At 33.9% G+C, this 22,491-nt stretch overlaps 1 protein-coding gene across 47 annotated transcripts in view; it reads right to left on the bottom strand.

Moving 5' to 3' along the window:
- The window catches only part of FER (FER tyrosine kinase), a 439,457-nt gene that overhangs the window by 305,927 nt on the left and 111,039 nt on the right, over positions 1-22,491 (bottom strand). For all 47 annotated transcript variants that reach the window (XR_010156938.1, XR_010156953.1, XR_010156948.1 and 44 more), the window contains 3 exons: positions 12,953-13,136; positions 9,401-9,538; positions 8,689-8,808 (listed from right to left, as the gene is read on the bottom strand). Coding sequence is in view for 19 of the 47 variants with exons in the window: in XM_063810513.1 (XP_063666583.1) it covers positions 8,689-8,808; positions 9,401-9,538; positions 12,953-13,136 (442 nt within the window). In the remaining 28 variants the exon portion in view is untranslated. The remainder of the gene's footprint in view (positions 1-8,688; positions 8,809-9,400; positions 9,539-12,952; positions 13,137-22,491) is intronic.

The raw sequence follows: 22,491 nt of genomic DNA, 5'->3' as shown, positions 1-22,491 counted from the left end.
AAGAATGCTAAATACAGCAATAAATATTATTTCATTTTATTTAGAGTGAAAAAACATAATAAATTTCAGTAAGTCTCTGACGGCATTTGATATTAAAGCAAAATAAAGCAATAATACTTATAATAATGATCGAGAGTCATCAGGGAAAGGTCAGATTGAACATTTTTCTTTAATCATATATATATATTCATAAGACATTTGTATCAAATCCAGTAAAATTATGTTTTTGAATATCATGGAGATACAAGCTTCAGCTATTAAGAGAATTGGCTTGCGTGGAACAGTTCATATTCTGACTATCAGATAAAGAAAACATTACTATATTAAGATTCAAGATCATTGTCAAGAAAGCTACATTTCAACCACTGGCTCCAACTTCCTTATTAAATAATTATAAATAAATAAATAAGTAAATAACACATAATGCTTTGCTGTTCCAACTCTGCCTTACATATAATCTCATTTAATTCAAATGAAAGTTTAGAACACAGAGCCCTACCTCAGAATCTGTCCCAACCACTTTCTGACACCCAAGTCTGATGGAAACAGAAAAAACAACCAGCTTCTTATCACTGCCTTGACCATGCTACATCAAAGCTGAATTTAATAAAAAGCCTTTCCTTTCCTTATCACTTTCTTCTGTTCTATCCTTTGCTGCTTTTCCCTGCACATTTCCCTTATTCTCATTCTCTTCCTGGTTAATTTTCCATTCATCTCTCTTCTCAAAACTTCAATCATTCATTTAAACAAGTGTTTATTAAACACATTCCTTGTGTCAGACACTCTGCTAGACAGTAGGGATACAACAACAAACAAGTTTGCCTTCAGGAAACTTACATTCTACTAGACAGACATCAAAGAAGAAAAGACAAATGAATTTAGAAGAATAAAATTATACAGGGAGGCCAGGAGCAGTGGCTCACATCTGTAATCCCAGCACTTTGGGAGGTTGAGGGCGGGTGGATCATTTGAGGTCAGGAGTTTGAGACCAGCCTGGCCAACATGGTGAAACCTCGTCTCTACTAAAAATACAAAAGTAGCTGGGTGTGGTGGCAGGCACCTGTAATCCCAGCTACTCAGGCGGCTGAGGCAGGAGAATCACTTTAACCTGAGAGGCGGAGGTTGCAGTGACCCAAGATCGTGCCACTGCACTCCAGCCTAGGCAACAGAGTGAGACTTTGTCTCAAATATATATATATATATATATTTTTTTTAATCTCAAAAAAAATACATATGGTGAAAGTATTTACTCTTTCTTACCATTATCCCCTTAAAAAAAAAAAAACCTGTAATGTGTGAATTAAGTGAAGAGAAAAACATTTGAGTAATTACACTTCATGTATAGATGACATAACAAATGTAAGAATAGTTCATAAATTTCAAAGTACAATATTCACCATCATGTTATTACATGTTTCGTATACAAATATAATAGTAACAGTTCAAATGAGAACACATAGATACAGGGAGGGGAATAACACACACTGGGGCCTCTGAGGGGAGGGCCAGCAGGGTGAGGGACAGCATTAGGATATATAGTTAACGCATGCGAGACAATACCCAGTGATGGGTCGATAGGTGCAGCAAACCACCATGGCACACGTTATATATAACAAACCTGCATGTACTGCACATGTATCTGGAACTTAAATAAAATAAAATAGCATAAAAAATAGTAACAGTTCAAATGGCTTATTCTTTACATTTTTAAATTAAATATTATAATATTATAATGCAAAGCAGTTAAAAGTCATAAAATGACCCTACCTGGAAAAAATTCACAAAATGACATAATACTTAACATTTGAGTGCCAAGCATAGTTTTAAGCACTTTATAAATAAGCACTTAAATTTATATAATTCTTATAACACCCTTATAATCCCCGTTCACATATGAAGAACTGAAGCAGAGAGGTTAAAGCTCTTGTCCAAGGTCACAGAGCCGGTAAGTGGGAAAAGTTGATAATAGAGCCCAAGCAGCTTAAATCCTGAATCCACACCCTTAACAACTAATATCCTGTCTTAGTATTTACACATCCTAGAATTTATCCTATATATATGCTTCAAAAGTGTACAAAGATGTAAATACAAGAATGTTTATTGTATAATCACAATAAACAAAAGTAAATGTATCATGATGCTAATGATGCTTAGTTCTCAGGTGCCTCACTTGCATGATCCCTTTCAAGACTCTGTACTTAATTTTGTATTTGTAAGTTTGTATAGATTTTCTTAAAGATGTTCCCCACACTCCAATTTTATAAGCTTAGAGTCCCACAAAACCTAGCACCAACTCTGTCAATGGAAAAAACTGGAAATAACCTAAATGCCCACCAATAAATAACAAAACTAAAGAAATTACATTACATACAAGTAGTGAAACACTGTACACATTAAGAAGATTTAATACATGTTAAAAAAAAAAAAGAGGATGATGCTAAGGAATATGCATAAAATAATTCCTACTTACACAGAAGAAAACAATTCACACACATGTATATACATTGTATATACATTCTGGAAAAATACATACACTTTCTTCATGAGTTAAACCTGGAAGGTAGTGATGGTGGTCGACAAAAAGAAGAAAGGAAAATTTTAATTTTTATTGTATACCTTTTTGTAAGATTTTATAGATTTTATCATCTGCATGCTTTAGTTAGATAATTTTTAAAGATTTAATTGTATTAAATGATACAAAGGAAGCCCAGCATGTTGGCTCACGCATGTAATCGCAGCACTTTGGGAGGCTGCGACGGGTGGATCACTTGAGGTCAGGAGTTCGAGACCAGCCTGGCCAACATGGTGAAACCCCATCTCTAATAAAAATACAAAAAATTAGCCAAGTATGGTGGTGCGCACCCGTAGTTCCAATTACTTGGAAAGCTGAGGCAGGAAAATCACTTGAAAGCGGGAGGCAGAGGCTGCAGTGAGCAGAGATTGCGCCACTGCACTCCAGCCTGGGCAACAGAGCAAGACTCAGTCTAAAAAAAAAGATACAGTCTTAAAACATTTACTAAGGATAATAAAAAGTTTCCAATACTTATCCAACACTTTTTATATCATAATCATTGGATGTCATGATCTAAATCTTACAACACTCTTAAAGGGATCAAACTTCCAACTTCCAAAAAAAATTATGACTTGACAAACCATCTTAACTTTTATTTCTTACATGAAATTTGCAATGCTGAAACTTTAAGTGTGACATTTGGGTTAATTAAAAAAATGGAATTTATAGTTGCCTGAGGTAACTTTTCTGGCATCTCTTTTTCTCTATTGTTGCAATATAAATTGAAAACATAAACTATTTCTTGCCATCTCTTTCTTAAAATATAATTGTAAGAGCATAGGATTTTTATGGATGACATTCTATACCATGACACAAATCTTTATGAGCTTTTCTCAAGAGTAAACAGAAGATGGCTTCTACAACCAAGCGAAAGTTACGAGTTTCTGTTAAATACAGTCACCTCCTAATACCCACTTAATCCACCTCCAATCCAACAAATCCATCTGCTTTCTTCCATACAACTTTGTTTCCCTTAATCAAACGGTCCTTCCGACATGTCACCTGACTTCAATATTTTACATTTTTCCAAATCTTTCCAACTCACTCCTAAAGTATTCCCCTAACACAGCCTGAGCAAATTATAATACTGTATATGTTCAACCAGAGACCAAACTTGAGCTAATACTGTAAACAAGAACAGCCAAAAACAGATTTGGTAAAAGCAAGGCTCTATGCAAGAGATGAAGGAGTAGTGAAGTATTTGACACCCCATTAAATACAAGGTTGATTCAGATAGTTGGATGGGTTAAATTGGTATCATCCTCTGTAACAGGAGTCAGCAACCATTTTCTGATAAAAGCACAGAAAGCAGATATTTTAGACTTTGCCACCAAAAAGCAAAATCAAGCATAGTACATAGGTATTTATATAACAAAAGAGAAAACAAAGATTCACAAATATTTTGTTGGCAAATGCAAAATACAGTAATAATTGGGTACATGTTATCGTAATGCAAGTCTCTTAATGAGAAGAATGAAAATCTTTTGATGGCCATAATACTTCCTATCACTGCAGTTCAAAGTTAGTGTTTATAATAAAAATCAACTATAAATGTTCACCTATTAATGCAGATATTTAATAAAATTTTAAGTCTTTCACATTTGTACAGTACATAGACTAGTACTGCCAAATACCAATAGCAATCCATGACCATAAGATTTTAATTAAGTATATTCAGTGCTTAGCAGGCATGGTGCAATTGCATAATAAACACAATGTTTCTTCATCTAATTCAATAACAAAATAATCCACATTCTGCTATGCCTTAAAAGTGCCACATGTGAAATCCATTTTCTCTTCTTCTTTTGACACTATAGGCATGTACTGATAATAAAAATAAGATGCCACAGTATACTGATATGTGTGGCACTCAAAATGCTGTTGAGTTATAACTGTGTCACTGTGATTTGTATAGTGCCAAGCAGATGTGTGAAGTGATGAGTGTGCCACATATGGTCTCTGTCACAACTGCTTGGCTCTGCCACTGTAGTGGGAAATCATCCACAGATAGCAGGTAAATGAATGAGCATGGCTGTGTTCCAATAAAACTTTATTTATGTATTCTGATATTTAAACATCACATAATTTTTGTGTGTCACAAAATATAATTCTTCCTTTGATTTTTTTCCAACCATTTAAAATGCAAACAGCATTCTTAGCCTCGTGGGCTGCACAAAAATGGGCAACTAGCTGGATTTGCCTCATGGGCTATAGTTTGCTGACTCATGCCCTACAAGATCCAAGACAATCACTTTTCCACATAAAGAATTACCATTCTTCAATTGAGAGATCCTATTTATATTCTAAAAGCTAAATATTTTCTGATTTTAAACTTTAAAAAATGTACTTGAAATCATAAGGCCTGAGACTAGATTTTGTTTTAGAATACAAGACTATACATTTTATGTAATCATGGTATTCAAATATATCTACTACTGATAGGCAATAACACCTTATAATAGAGACCTCATTTGAAATCAGAAAACAAAGTCAACAAAATAACTAAATAGGACCTTAATTCTTTACTGCTTTATTAAAATTAATCAAAATTTCTTCTTTTGCAGACAAGTTAATGCTTATATTATTTTAGAATAACCTGCTATCGTTAATTTGTCATACTTAGCCTACTGTTTGTGTTGATTCAAAACTCCATTTAAGTTTGCAATAGGTCACCATTAGATGACTCATCTGTCCATAATGACAAAAAGCACAAAACAGACACTTAAATATATTCTTCTAATGTTCAAAATTGTATGGACTTTACTTTTTCAACTAATTTGAAAAACTAAAATTACTGAGTCCCAAATTATTCAATCAAATAATAACTAGATGAGATGAAATATTTGCATATATAATTTTAATAAATAGATGATTAAAAATAAATTAAGCACAAAAACGCTTTCAGCATTTGGCAAAGAAGGTAGATGCAAAAAAAGAGGCAGATGGGAGATAGGTGTTGGTAGGGAAGGACAGAGATTATATTATATATAATAGATACAAAGAAAGTAACCTCAGATTTAAGCCCGAAAATAATGTAGCCTAAATGCATGTGTGATGGGAAGTGCACAGCTTCAGGTGTCCAGTACTAGAAGTTATCTGAAGCTGAGAAACAGCCTTTGACCACATGGTAAGATACCATCCAAAAAATTTTCCTATAAATAGGAGATAATTCTACAAATAATTGAGTTTAACTCTCCTATGTATTTAGACCTTGATAAATATGGCTGATAGATAAATAATGAGATTATGATAAAATGCTTCGTGGTACATATTCAGATAGGTAAAGGTGGTAACTTTATCAGGTACATGTCATAGTGTTAGATTTCCATAACAGAGGGGATAAGTTATCTGTCCAGTTTCACAAATATAATTTGCCAAATTATACACCAACTTACATATGTAGCAACATTTTATAAGAGGGCTTATATATCTGTACTTTATACAACACTGGGTATTATCCAATTATTTAATGTTTTCTAATCTGGTAAGTTAAATAGCCTATTTCTTTTTAATTTATATTTAATTGCCAAAGAAGAATATCTTTTCCAAGTACTATTGGTAATTTGTATTTCTTTTTCCAGGAACTAACTGTTCATTTGTTTCTTTCACTTCTATTAGAATAATATTACAACACGAATCTACAACTAAATTAGCAACATTAATGCCTTTAGGAAAGAAAAGATGTTTAACTTTAAAGCACTAGTAAGTTAAAAAAAAAAGGAAGAAAGATTTTCCTAAGTCTTATATTACATTAAAAAAATACATACAGTTTTAATGGAATTACCTTATACTTATTTGAAAGTGCCAACAGATGCTGAATAACTCTCTGGGAATAAAATTCTTGAAGAAACCCTAATCTTAAACTCATATCCTGAATACAGACACTGTTCAATGAAATGTAACTAAAGTTTATCTCAGTAAAATGTGAGCAATTAAAACTTCTACATTATCAAAGATTTATTACCTTCAATTTATTGCATTTTTGTTTACTGCTTCATCACTATAACTAAGAAACAATGATTTATGAGCATAACTTATTTTGGTCTCATTATACCCTAGAAAGCTATAAAACAAATTCTTCTTTGGTCACAAAATCTCTGATTTTACATAAGCTTATAACAGGTAGCTATTTTTAATTTTACCACATTATATTCCAAAATCTATATACTCACTCTTTCTGGTGTTTATTAAAACATATTAATAAATTTCAGTGTAAACTCCTTGAAGGCATTAACCCTTACAACCTTAGATATACAGTAAATATATCAGATGAATAAATTAGTAAGTTATTTGGGAGCAATATTATAATAAAAAGAAACAGGAGTAATCTATGTCATATTCCTTCACCAGCAGCACGTGAATTGAGAAATGGAATGTCTCACTGCACAGGAATTGAGAAACTCTGCTGTCCATTTTGTACCATACATTCAACTCCATTGTTTAGAGCAGAGTCTCTCAGCCTCAACACTACTGATATTTTCACCAGATAATTCTTTGTTTGGGAGGCTGTCCTGTGCACTGTAGGATGTTTAGCAGCATCTATGGCTAATGTCTCCAGATACTGTCAAATGTCCCCTGGAGTATAAAATCACCCAGGGCAAGGACTACTGGTTTAGAGATGGCTGACATTGTAAATATCAATGGTCAGAAACCTAGTCAAGTGAGACCCCTGTGTAGGGCATGAAAAACTTAGGAACAGCTTCAAAAATCCCAATAAGGCTGCTAGGAAAAACTCTGTAATGCAGTGTACTCTCATGCCTCCATTGCTCTCATCAGTAGTCAGTATACCATAATTATTAAGCCTTCATCTTGTACACATGATTTGTGGACAAATATTTGTTAGTTTCTTCAATCCTATCTAGCCAGCTTTAAAGATTCCAAAACCTGGCTGGGCACAGTGGCTCACGCCTGTAATCCCAGCTCTCTGGCAGGCCGAGGTGGGTGAATCACTTGAAGTCAGGAATTTGAGATCAGCCTGGCCAGCAGGGCAAAACCCCATCTCTATAAAAAAACACAAAAATTAGCCAGGCATGGTGGCACATGCCTGTAATCCAGCTACTCAGGAGGCTGAGGCATGAGAATCATTTGAACTGCGAGGCAGAGGTTGCAGTGAGCCGAGATCGCACCACTGCACTCCAGCCTGGGCAACAAAGTGAGACCTCATCTCAAAATTAAAATGAAATAAAATTAAAAAAACAAAAAAAAAGATTCCAAACCTCTTTCCAAGAGCCAGTCTGCATTTCCTACCTTAGCTAATTACCCGTACCACCACCATGTTACTGAACAATAGAAAGAAGATTGTTTAATTATATTAGGTGGGGACATTTGGCTGAGTCATTTGAGGTAAAATTCCAACAGGTGATATGATATAACATGTCTAACATTGAGGAGCAATGAGTGCATAATCATTTATAGCTGTGGTTCTGGCATAAAGAAAAATACATGCAATGTTTGTTAATAAATATATTTCCTTGTGTTGCTCCCACACAAAATCAAGAGATAGGTTAAATATTTAGAAGTAGAGCACCTTATGTTTTCTAAATTCAAAAATATACTACTAATTGCTTTTAATGTTTGAAAAGAACTAAAAACACATTGTGATTTCTCAAAATTCCTTTAATATTTTACACAACAAAAACAACAAAGTGAAGAAGGAACTGATTTAACAGCCTATAACAGAAGACATCCCTGCTTCAAGAGAAAATAATTCAATTAAAAGTCAATTTTTTGTACTAAGTGCTCTGACATCAATAACTCTCTTATCTCTAACAGTAAACAACCTAATTTCCAAAATGGTTCTTCCAATAAATTGTGAGGATGAAATGAGATTTTAAAATATATATAAATTTTGAAAAGCATAAAGCATTATTCCAATGTCAAATACTAGCAACAATTGGGCAAATGAATGTAACATCACACAGAACTTTGATATTCAGAATTGCCAAAAGTAGTGACGAAAATGAGTAAAATTAACATATTTCTCAAAACATGTCACTCTGACCCCAAAAATTTACTGTTCATTACTTGTAAAAATAATTGATATTTTAAATCTGAGTACAACAATAAAGCAATAATAATACTAGTATTTAAACTGTTGATATTTTGTGAATACTTACATTACTTGCAAACTTTCTGCTGTTAAGTTATTCCACATGATCTCATTTGCCTGAAGATTTTCATTTTCTTCCAGTAAGGAAGTATCAAACTCTATTTCTTGTTCTTTAGCAGCCGTTGTTCTAGTAAAGCATGGCAAATAATTTTGATCATTGTAAATACAGTATCATAATATATCTTCATATACACTAAAGGCAGAATATTTGTTTTTATCCAAAATTATGTTAACAAAGAAAACACAAATAGTATAAATCAAACTAAATCCTGGGTTTCAAAATTGTGTAACTTGAGACTTAGATTCCTTATCTGTAGAATTCAGGCATTAACCTGCTTTATTCCTGTCACAATTGTATTAAGTATAAAATAAGATGCCATGGAAAAGTATTTGGTGCATCATAAAGTGTAATATACATATAAAGTCATGGTTTTATTATATAAGCATAAAAAAATATAATTTCATGGATTAAATATGGATTTAAGCATGGATTAAATATGGATTAACAACTAACAAATTTTTACATATCAAAAACTATACATTATATAGTTATCATCATTGACAAAGAACTTTTAAAATTAAAAGCAGATAAATTAATATGAAATATTCTATGTCTTAATAAGATCTTAAGTATTTCTTATTTTTATCTGTGGTTAACTATTGTATGAATGAAAAATAATACTGTCATAAATCCTTAAAGAGGAATAAACATGTCATACCTGTGAACATCTATGAAATTATTGTATTCTGTACTAGGATCTATCTGTTCAACCGACATTTGAATCTCTTTATGGACATTCACTATTTCCTCTGTGACAAGACTGGTTATCTGGCTGTATTCGTCAAATATACCTTTGCTGAAAACAAAAATAAAATTTTGCAGCATTTTAAAGTTTTATCAAGAGAGATACTATCTCAAAAAGGATTCAGAACAATAAGCATAAGAAATGTAATATCGAAATGTACAGATGGTTGTTTCCTGTACCACCTTATTTCAAACCTGGAGAGTAAAGAAGAGGGATTATATAAATGTACAGATTAGCAATTTATATTTGTTATAATACAATAATTACAAATGATCTAGAATATGGCATTACCTTTTCAAAAATGTATTTGATATGTCCAAAATGCAGGGCCAGAGTTGATAACTTTCTATGTCTAAATATTCTCGTATAAATTTTGGGTTGTATAACATGGAACTCTGATCAGCTCCTGACTCTTTAATGTTCCTTTCCAGTGTCTGTTACTTCCTCACATGCTCTACCTGACTGGTTCTTCCCTGCTCCTCTGGGCCTCTGCTCTTTTTTGTATACTTAGTTGAACTGGTTCTATACCTTGAATGACATCTAAATTTCTTCTCTTGACCTCCAATCAGTAGCAAAAATGTCATCAAAATTATTAGCCTGGTCTAATAAATGCAAAAGGGAAAAAACTATTCTGTCGCAGAGACCAGCTTCCTACTTAAAAATGCTACACTGTAAAAACATGCCATAGGTCACTGTCAACAGCAAGTGTAGACAGACAAGGTTATCCTGCATATGCTGAAATAAATACAAAGCATGGTTTTCCTTTTCCACAATCATTACTTATAAAAAACTAATCTGTACAAAAGCTCCCTTATTGTGAAGTATTCTCTCAATTACTTTATTTTAAATAGGAAAATACCATTTGGGTAAAAAAACTGAGATTTAAATTGTTTCAGGCAATGCTAGTTTCAAATAATTACAGAAATCAACTGACAGACACAATTTAAAGAAAAGGGGAGGCAGAAAAATTTAATACAGATTTAGTCAGTATCTCTGGGATTATAATCTCATAAGTAAAAGTACTGAATGTTGTTAATGTAAATGAGCCTATCTAAATAACTCTTTTAAAGCAATACAGTAAATAGGTGTAATGTGGAGATTATTAACATTTACCTTTAATACAAATGGGGAGGAAAAAATGAAAAACATCTCCTAATATTATATGAATGGGTATTTGTTCCATGAGATTCATCTGTGGTGATATAATCATGCTTGGATTTTTAAAATTCTAAATCTAAAATAATGTATTACACAAAGTACAGATAACATACCATGAGAAACCATTATATGTCTCAAAAAAATATTCCAGTGATGATGAAGATACTATTATTGAAAATCACGTGAACAGTTTAAAAATGTCTATTAATAAATGAAAGTAGGAAAGGAAATATTTCTAAATCAATAGTACTTTAGAGATAAGTAAATTTATGAATCAAATATTTAACTAGACATTTCACTATTTTATCAACACTAAAAAGTTTACATATTCAAATTAACTAAAAACACTTTATCTTCTTATGTGAATATGGAGGATCACCTAAAATTTAGTCTTACCTACACACAAGTATATACTATCAAATTATCTTTATTTTCACATAAAGAGAGGTAAAAGTCAGTCAAGCAGAGTCTGGAAGGCAGCAAAGACAAATTTGCTCTTCTAATTTCAGAGGCTGTGGAAGTCAATAGCCCAAGAAATATTATCCCTAATCTGAAATATTTGTATGTAAAACAGAATAATATAACACAATGATAGCTAGTTATACTAAATCTGTCATGGCACGGGGGAGCCCTTCAAAGAAAACGATGTCAATCTCTGCCTCTGTCTTCACAAGGCCTTCTCTGTGTCTCTCTCTGTCCTTCCTCTCGTCTTCTTATAAGGACTCCAGCCATTGGATTTAGGGCCTACTCTAAATCCAGAATGATTTCATCTTGAGATCCTTGACTAATTACATCTGCAAAGACCCTATTTCCAAATAAGGTCACATTCTGAGATTCTGGGTACACAAGAATTTTGAGGGTACATTCTTCAAATCACTACATTCCTCTCACGGACAGTGCAGCGTTAGTCAGAAGACTCAAGCTTCAAGTTCCAGACCTGCCACCTCTTAGCTTTGTGAATCTGGGTCCATTCTCACTTGTCTGTCATAGATATACCCTGGATATAACCTGTACTTCCTAACTCTACAGGATACTGTAAGGAACAAGTAAGCAAATGCACATGAAAGTGCTTTGCAAACTGCAATGCAGTCTATAAATGAAATGTTTTGTTTTAGAAATTATCATTTTACCTTTAACAGTTACTTTGGCATTTATTAACCCATTTATGACTAGTGTTCCATTATTGGAACACTAAACTTATGGGAGTTATTCATATCCTACTGCTCAAGGTTATCGCTAAGGTCGATTTTTCACACACAAAAAAATGTTCACACAAAAAAATTTGCAACCTCTGGCTTAAATGGGTTAATTGATGTAATATTCAGGCTTCCTCTTGCACCATAACCTGAAAAATGCTCATAATAATTTTTCATATCAATTTACCACTACATTTCAAAATATGCTAAACCTAAGAGCTTATGTGCTAATTTATGTAATTACAGATAAATTAAGTACAATGCAAGAACCTGCATTAAACTGGTCCAAGTTCCTTTTCTCATACTTCACTACTTTTTTTGAATTTTAACTCCACCTGAGAGATAACCATTTACTTCTTTTCTAATGCACTTCCATTACTACACCATTCTTCAACCCTACTCATAGTTCACAGCAACTCTAACATTGAAGAATTCCCCGACACAATTTTCAGTGAAAGAAAATTGAATTTAGTCATTTGGAAGGCACTAAAACAACTAATTAAGGAGATAGGGTCTACCAAAGGATGACTTATTTTTTCTGTCATTTTATATCAGTGTGTGTGATAAACATGTGTCCATTTGACTCACTAATTAAAGTATATTGTTAGATCAAGAAGGCAAGAATTGTGCCCTGCTCATCTCTATATCCCTAAGCATCAGATAATGTGCTTTGCATACGTAAAACTTCAATAAACATTTGTTGATTTTAATCTCATACAGAAAAAAGAGCAAGAAGCTGACAAATAAACCTTCAAAAAATTTCTTCCTTGAGCCTCTTCAGTTGTTCAAGATTTAAATACCCAACTCTCTGGAGGCAGATATTCATTTCCTAACACTTTTCAACTTATAATTTTTTCATTTAAATTTCCAGCTAAGGAAACAAAACAAAAACATACAAAAGAAGGACCATTTTGGAAGCTAGCTAGAAGGTTTAGGGGATAAGCACAAACTGAAGGGACATGAAAAGTGAAAATCAAGAGGAATCAAGGTCTGAAATACCCACTGGACTGGGTTAATAATAAAACTTATGAAGCAACACCTAAACTAAAGAGAAAATATGTTGAAATCATTTTGTGAAGGGATTTTATGATAAAAAGAAAATGTATCTTACAGTGCTTTTATCATTTCTTCTTGCATCTTTTGTAAGGAGTCCAGAAGCAGGGGAAGTGTGATATCATAATACTGATTCTGATGGAGCTGTGCCCCTTTCAACGCCAATACATACTGATTGTGCAACATATGAAGTTTCATTGTGGCTTTGTCGTATCGTTCCTTGGCCTTTTCAGTTTCCTTCCCTGAAAAAAAAAAAAACTGAAGAAAGTTAGTAAAGAGATAAGAAAAAAATTTTTATCTTCACTACATACAAACTGAATTACTACTGTTTTATGTTATTTCACGCATTTTTTAAACAAAAAAATTTTATTGAACACATAATATGTGCTTAGCTTTATGCAAGGTACTGTTAGATTTGCCAATCCTTAACACAAAGGTTGCCAAGAAGGAGGCATGTAGGATACTAAATGGTGAATAAAGGTCAAAGTAAAACACAAAAAAGTACAGATATATGATCCTTTTCATCTTCAAGAAGCTTATACCAAATTGAAACAGCAGTGCACATAAAACTGTAAAACCAAGAAACCAAGAAAGTTTGTAAATAATGTTAAATTTTGAGGTCTTTGTTTGAGATATCAACAAAGACAAGGGTAGTCAGAGGAGGCTTTGTGGAGAAGACAAACCTTAAAATATGGGAAATATCTGGAGAAGTATAAAAAAGATAAGAACAGATAGTTCCTTCCTCTCACCTTCCTTTTTTCCCTTCCTTCCTTCCTTTCATTCAATGAATATTATTAGCTGAACGCTACTAGGAACTGTGCTAAACATTGGGAATTCAGTATTTGGCAAACCAGAGTCCTTGAAATAGAGCCTTGTGAACCGGAATACTGAGTGAATACATAGAAAGAACAAAGTTGCATAGAGATAAGCTTGTCTACAGACAGCAAGTTTTGAGAAAGTTGAAGAAATAGGTCTGCTTAGGTAGTGCAGTTCTAGGTGCTGAATGACTTGAAAATCAAGCAGAGAAATTTAGACTTCATGTGGAAGAAGTCTGAGAGATACTGATAATGTTATGAGTTAAAAACATTTTATGGTTCCTTTACTAGTCATTTAGAAAACATTTACAGATTGCCAATATAAGCAAATGAAGATATAAAGAAATGAAAATTTTAAGCAGATCTTAAACTTTTGATGCAAATTACACAAATATTTCTTGTCATTGTAGACTCAGAAAATAAACTGTTCAAGACATTTACTACTTTCTGCCCTTTCCAAAGAAGTCCTCCAAATAAATCCTCTCCCCAGAAACAGATCTTTTTTTTTTAATGTAAATAAATTTTATTTGCATTCTTTTGTAACTTGCATTTCATTGCATTGAGATTCACTGGTGTCAAGGCATCAGTTTCTAGCTGATTCTTTTTTTTTTTTAATACTTTAAGTTTGAGGGTACATGTGCACAACGTGCAGGTTTGTTACATATGTATACATGTGCCACGTTGGTGTGCGGCACCCATTAACTTGTCATTTAACATTAGGTATATCTCCTAATGCTATCACTCCCCCTTCCCCCCATCCCACAACAGTCCTTGGTGTGTAATGTTCCCCTTCCTGTGTCCATGTGTTCTCATTGTTCAATACCCACCTATGGGTGAGAACATGCGGTGTTTAGTTTTTTGTCCTTGTGATAGTCTGCTGAGAATGATGGTTTCCAGCTTCATCCATGTCCCTACAAAGGACATGAACTCATCCTTTTTTATGGCTGCATAGTATTCCATGGTGTGTATGTGCCATATTTTCTTAATCCAGTCTATCATTGTTGGACATTGGGTTGGTTCCAAGTCTTTGCTATTGTGAATAGTACCGCAATAAACATACATGTGCATGTGTCTTTATAGCAGCATGATTTATAATCTTTTTGGTATATACTCAGTAATGGGATGGCTGGGTCAAATGGTACTTCTAGTTCCAGATCCCTGAAGAATCACCACACTGACTTCCACAATGGTTGAACTTGTTTACAGTCCCACCAACAGTGTAAAAGTGTTCCTATTTCTCCATATCCTCTCTAGCACCTGTTGTTTCCTGACTTCTTAATGATCGCCACTCTAACTGGTGTGAGATGGTATCTCATTGTGGTTTTGATTTGCATTTCTCTGATGGCCAGTGATGGTGAGCATTTTTTCATGTGTCTTTTGGCTGCATAAATATCTTCTTTTGAGAAGTGTCTGTTCATATCCTTCGCCCACTTTTTGATGGGGTTGTTTGTTTTTTTCTTGTAAACTTGTCTGAGTTCATTGTAGATTCTGGATATCAGCCCTTTGTCAGATGAGTAGATTGCAAAAATGTTCTCCCATTCTGTAGGCTGCCTGTTCAATCTGATGGTAGGTTTCTTTTGCTGTGCAGAAGCTCTTTAGTTTAATTAGATCCCATTTGTCAATTTTGGCTTTTGTTGCCATTGCTTTTGGTGTTTTAGACATGAAGTCCTTGCCCATGCCTATGTCCTGAATGGTATTGCCAAGGTTTTCTTCTTGGGTTTTTATGGTTTTAGGTCTAACATTTAAGTCTTTACTCCATCCTGAATTAATTTTTGTATAAGGTGTAACTCACTATTCCTATTCAACATAGTGTTGGAAGTTCTGGCCAGGGCAATCAGGCAGCAGAAGGAAATAGAGGGTATTCAACTAGGAAAAGAGGAAGTCAAATTGTCCCTGTTTGCAGATGACATGATTGTATATTTAGAAAACCCCATCATCTCAGCCCAAAATCTCCTTAAGCTGATAGGCAACTTCAGCAAAGTCTCAGAATACAAAATCAATGTGCAAGAATCACAAGCATTCTTATACACCAATAAGAGACAAACAGAGAGCAAAATCATGAGTGAACTCCCATTCCCAATTGCTTCAAAGAGAATAAAATACCTAGGAATCCAACTTACAAGGATGTGAAGGACCTCTTCAAGGAGAACTACAAACCACTGCTCAATGAAATAAAAGAGGATACAAACAAATGGAAGAACATTCCATGCTCATGGGTAGGAAGAATCAATATCGTGAAAATGGCCATACTGCCCAAGGTAATTTACAGATTCAATGCCATCCCCATCAAGCTACCAATGACTTTCTTCACAGAATTGGAAAAAACTACTTTAAAGTTCATATGGAACCAAAAAAGAGCCCACATTGCCAAGTCAACCCTAAGCCAAAAGAACAAAGCTGGAGGCATCACACTACCTGACTTCAAACTATACTACAAGGCTACTGTAACCAAAACAGCATCGTACTGGTACCAAAACAGAGATATAGACCAATGGAACAGAACAGAGCCCTCAGAAATAATGCCACATATCTACAACCATCTGATCTTTGACAAACCCGACAAAAACAAGAAATGGGGAAAGGATTCCCTATTTAATAAATAGTGCTGGGAAAACTGCCTAGCCATATGTAGAAAGCTGAAACAGAAACAGATCTTAAGTTGAGAATTTTTGACGGCAGGCTCCCTTCTGTTGCCATTCTGCTTAGGCTCAGCAACCATCTGAGTATTCCTCATTTAAGAATCTCAGTACCTCAGAGCAAAGAGCAGAGAAAAGGTGAAGGTTTTTGCAAAGAGGGACAATTTCAGACCTCAGACCATTCCTAGGAAGAACAACAGAATGAGAAATAGAATTCCCTTGCTTTCTCATCATCCCTCCAATTCTGATGCTCAGGAACTACATCCACATCGTATAAACAGAAACAAACCTTCTGGCAGACTTGTATGTCTCTACTATCAATAAATTCTAGAGTTCACAAATACTAGAATCACCACTGACTTCTATGGAGCAACAAATAATTTTTTTAAAGAGTTTAATTCTGTACCCATTGTCCATTCACTGGCTCTTGCACATGAGGATATTAATAACTGTCCAAGTTTTTAACAAAATGTTACCCAGATAATCTATTTCACTTTATAACATAAAGAACTTCTCAATAAGAAAATAATCTTTTCACCTGAGTATCTCTAATCCCTGTCACTGCTGACCAGAAACATGTTCTAAAACTAGAGTGGCAAGAGGGAAGCAAGTACATTAATTCAGTTCTCACCTGAAGAAAATCAAAAAGAAAGAAAAAAACTTGAATCACTAAAGTAATAGTTTTCAAACTTTTTGACTACCACCCACAAAATATTTTATGTCATGAACCAGTAAATAATCATATATGTGTTTATATAAATTTAATATGAAATGATTATTCTCCTTACTATGAGGTATGCCCAGTGATTTTTTCAAAAATTCTAATCTATTTGAATTTTTTTAATGTTTATCAGAAATCAGTAAATTTTTTGCCTCAGTTAAATCCCTAGAGAAGATTTATCTCACTCTGCATGACACTTGGCATAATTTTTTAACTTAGCAATTAATAAAATAACTTTGGTAATACTAACCATGAATGATTTTTAATGTTCTAAGGAACATATCCTCCCACATGATCAGTTACTATAATAATTTTTCATAGAATAATATAATAGCATTTTTATCCATGAATATTACTACTTAGCATTCTTCTTACAGAATATATTTCATTAAAAGTCCCCAAAAGTCAATGCAATTGCCTGGGTGCAGCAGCTCACGTGTAATCCCAACACTTTCAGAGGCCGAGGCGGGCGGATTACTTGAGGTCAGGAGTTCAAGGCCAGCCTGGCCAACACAGTGAAACCCCATCTCTACTAAAATACAAAACAATTAGCCAGGTGTGGTGGTGCATGCCTGTGGTCCCAGCCAATTGGGAGGCTGAGGCAGGAGAATCACTTTAACCCAGGAGGCGGAGGTTGCAGTGAACCAAGATCAAGCCTCTTCAGTCCAGCCTGGGCAACAGAGCTAGACTCTGTCAAACAAACAAAAAACAAGGTCAGTGCAACTGACATATCTATGGCCAGCCCACAGCCTTCCATCTAAAAGTGATCACCCCTTTTTGTCCCCACCCACACAAGTTAGGAGGAGGCTCCTACATGGAGCTGACATCCAAGATCTAAGGTACATACCTGACAATATAGGAACCAATATTTTGGCTAGAAGCTAAGTCATATTAATTCCTGAATAAGAGTAAAAGTTCACTAACTCCTGCTACAGAAGCTGCCTTTTTTGAGGCCCATTTCAAGGTTTTTGGTTTTTAGTCTGGTTTTTTTTTTACTCACCATTTTTAAGCTAGTTTAAGTTTCTGTTAACTACTTGAAATTGAACAAATTAATTCTGACAACAGTTCAAAAGGTCAGGTACAATTAACCAGATAAGTTAATTCCAAGTAATAAAGACACTTTCCACAGTCCACATGTTCATAATAAGAAAACAAAACAGGCAGTTACCATGCAAGTGTATTTGAGTATTGTGTTCTAAGATGTTACTTTTTACTGTCAGTTCAAAAGGTATAATCAATTCACTGAATTCCATATTTTGCCTCTTATTTAAAAATTTTATTTTGTTATATTAACTATTATTCCTAATTAATTCCCTGAATTTTTTAGTCTAACTTCAGAAGACAATCTCTCTACACATTTTCATTGAGACATTTAAACCATTTAAACCACCCATCTGTCCTCTCATTTGCACAGATATTTAAACTGCACACTACCCATCTGTCTTTCTAGCTGGTGTAAAATGATTCACTAAACATACAACACTCAACTCAGTAAGATTTTATGCTCCAAGATAACATTAGAGAAGTTAAGAATTTCCCAGATACCTTTTTCTTTATTAAATATAATATATGACAAACAGCCTGAAGTCATTAGATCCAAAATTTAATCACCAACAGCTTACCAATGGTCATTAATAACAATTACAAAAATATTTACTGCCTTTGGAAATATCCAATGCAGAATCTATTGTATTAAAATAATAATAATAAATTCTCAAAACCGCTTTCAGGTTTAAAACCAGATTTCAGGTTATGTTTTGACAGATTTTGGGGAGGAGTACTCCACAGCTCACATACACTTCTACATTTGGTTATAAGGCATACTTATGCATGCACATTATCAATCAATCTGTTATCTCCTTCCCTTGCAGGTATAAACAAAGAGTTTTAAAAACATGCTCACTTACCATGATTTGGAAAGGGATTCTATGTTACTTTTTACTGATTTGTTTTAAAATAAATGTTTAGGGTGCTATACAGGATACATAAGTCAATTTCAGAAATGTTAATACCATATAAAAACCAATGTTACAAATAAAAATTTTAAAATTCCTTTTATTTAACAAAATTATTGCAAAAAATAACCTAATACAATTCTATTTACTTCAAAATATCTCAGATCACTAATATACTTTCTTAACTTTTAAATAAATGCATATGATCTTAAAATTAATGTGAAGTACATAGAATGAAAAAATTCTTATTTTTCATTCAACAGACACAGTATCCTATCTTTGTTTTGTGTGCTTTTTTTCTTTTTTTCTTTAAATGATGACAGGCATTGGAGCAGGGCATGAGTGTTCTACATGTCAATCAACAAGGAGGAAAACATCCAATTTTTCCTCCTCCACAAAATAAAATTCACAAAGAGATTAAATTATAATTTGTTTGCCACAACTTGTTGACAAATCTATTTAATGTTTTGTAATAACAGAATGTATAAACAACATGTCATGCCATAAACAATATTATGAAGCTAGCAAAACTCAATTATGTAAGTTTGACATTTACAAGAGAAAGGCTAGACTACTCATTAAGCTAGTCTAAAAAGTCACTTTTTTTTATTATAAACTTCTGAAGTGTTTGCCATTTGCGAATTATGGTAGAAACCTGCTGATAATAAATAAGAAGTGATTATTTTCTAAAAATGAAGTGCCTACAAGTAGACTCTGCTTTGATTTGGATAACTAAACATTCCACCACCGTACAATTTTCCTTTCTTTCAGAACATTCCTTGTTAATATGGTTTGGCTCTGTGTCCCCACCCAAATCTCATCTGGAATTATAATGCCTATAATTCCCATGTATCAAGGGAAGGACCAGGTGGAAGGTGGTTAAATCATGAAGGGGTATTTTTACCCCCATGCTGTTCTTGTGATAGTGAGTTCTCAGAAGATCTGGTGGTTTTACAAGGCAGTTTTCCCTACTCTTGCTCAGTCTCTCTCACCTGCCACCATGAAGTCATGCCTCTTCCTCTTCCACCATGATTGTAAGTTTCCTGAGGCCTCCCCAGCAATGTGGAACTGTGAGCCAATTAAACCTCTTTTCTTTATAAATTACCCAGTAATTATATGTCTTTATAGCAGTGTGAAAACAGACTAATACGCTGTTCAATTTCACAATTTTACTGATTACTCTACACTCGCTATCCTAGGCACACTGAGTATGAAGAAAATGAACAGGAATTCATCTTAACTTATAGTTACTTGGGTCAAATGTATACACATGTTTTTTTCACATGGAAGTTAAATTCAAGTGTGATATGTAGAAACAATGAAGGAGCTACCTTTTTTACTCAGTGTGGTTCTGACAAGAACAATGTTAAAAAGTCAGTTCTAGTCTCAGCTTTTCCTTTGATTAGATGTGCAGCCCCAAGCAAAACATTTAATCTAAATTTTAGTTTCTGATTTTTAAACATAGGAATTAAATTATCTGCCCTTTCTAATTCACTGGGTTGTAATGTAGATTAAATGGCAGAAAACTGACAAAATGCAGTTAATAGCAAAGGCTAAATAAAGCACAGAATTTGGAAAGACAAAAAGAAAATGTTTGTATTTATATGCTCCTATAAAGCATTCAAAAAAAAAATAGGTATGGCCAGGCACAGTGGCTCACATCTGTAATCCCAGCACTTTGGGGGACTGAGGTGGAAGGATCATGAAGTCAGGAGTTTGAGACCAGCCTGGTCAATATGGTGAAACCCTGTCTCTCTTTAAAAATACAAAAATTAGCTGGGTGTGGTGGTGCACACCTGTAGTCCCAGCTACTTGGGAGGCTGAGGCGGGACAATCACTGGAACCGGGGAGGTGGAGGTTGCAGTGAGCCAAGATCGCACGACTGCACTCCAGCCTGGGCGACAGAGCGAGACTCCGTCTCAAAATAATAATAATAATAATAATAATAATAATAATAATAAGTATATACATATCTTGCTACTTTTAATAAATTTCCTGGCATAAGAATATTTGATTTATCAAGAAACATTTATTAAACATTTTATGGGTTTTGAACTGTTCAGAGAACTGAAATAGTGATACTTTATTTAAAAATTCAATATAAAACACCTTTAAAGAGCAAGTTCTCAAACTCTGTGTAATATAATTTCCTTGCATATAGTGATTGCTACATTCAATTGATCCACAGTCTTCTAACAACCTGTAAAGTGAATGATGTACCATGTCCAAATCTACATTCCATAATTTCCTAATACTGTGAATGAGGGAGTTCTGGGTAGCTGGGATATGGCAGCAGCATAATTCTGAATCTCCCACATATTACCCCAAAATATAATAAAGAACAAAATGAAAAACATAACTCATACCCTCAGCATAACAGGCAGAGAAAGTCCAAATTTTAAATTGGCTATGAGTAGAAAAGTAAACACCAAATCTCTACAAATGATCTCTCCCCCTCCCAAAGCAAGCCTTTACGAAGACCAAATGCTGTTGGGTGGGTTGGTTGGAGGTGGGTGTTGGGGGGTGAGGCAGGGGTGGGGGTGAAGAGAAGAAACAGCAGCATGCTTAAGACTGATCTAAAAACAACCATCAGAAAAAGAAGGTCTGCTCTACTTGTGAAAATACTGAAAAACTGTAGTGGTAGATCACAGCAGTGACAGCAATGTAAGAGTTAAAGAAAGAGGAAGTGAGATACTATGTCTCATCTACCAAATTGAGAAACACTCTGTTGGTGAGGATGTGGAGAAAAAACATTCATACATTCCTAGTAGAAATGCAAATTGGTATAATCCTTATAGAAGGAAATTTGGCAATATCTAACAAAATCACATGTAAGTATACCTTTTAACTCAGCCATCACACTTCTTGGAATTTATATCACACTTTTGGGAATTCATTCCTCCAATCACACACACAAACACACACACATACAAAACACATACATAAGGTTATTTATAGTAGCAGTACATATAATTAGAAAAATCAGAAATAAGCTATATGTCCATATGTAGGAAAGGGCTTAAATAATCTTAAAATAAAGTGGCATGCAGCTGTTGAAAAGAATGAAAAAACGAGCAAGAGACTGTGAGGACAGAAAAAAAAAAAGAATGAAAAAACTGTCTACCAACTCAAATGTTGTCATTTTCAAGATGCATTATCAATGGAGAAGCAAAGGAAAAAGAATATTATATAATCGTAGTTTTGTGTAAGAAAGAAAGGGAAATAAAAATGATTGAGTTCCCTATATGGTTTTGAACAGTATTAACTTTTGGAATCACTAAAGTTTCACATAGAAATAAATAAACAAAATTAACAAGGATAAGAGGGAGGGGGGAAAATAAAATGAGATACAACAGAAACAAATGAACCAAACTGTATTTCCAGTGAATAACACTAACCACACTAAAAGGAGTAGTGAAATAACTTTGTAAAAAACTAAGTAACTTTGGAAAACAGTATTTGATTACAAT

Source organism: Pan troglodytes, chromosome 4 (genome assembly GCF_028858775.2).
Source record: "Pan troglodytes isolate AG18354 chromosome 4, NHGRI_mPanTro3-v2.0_pri, whole genome shotgun sequence".
Lineage (NCBI taxonomy): Eukaryota > Metazoa > Chordata > Mammalia > Primates > Hominidae > Pan > Pan troglodytes.
This window is presented reverse-complemented; position numbering and strand designations above follow the sequence as displayed.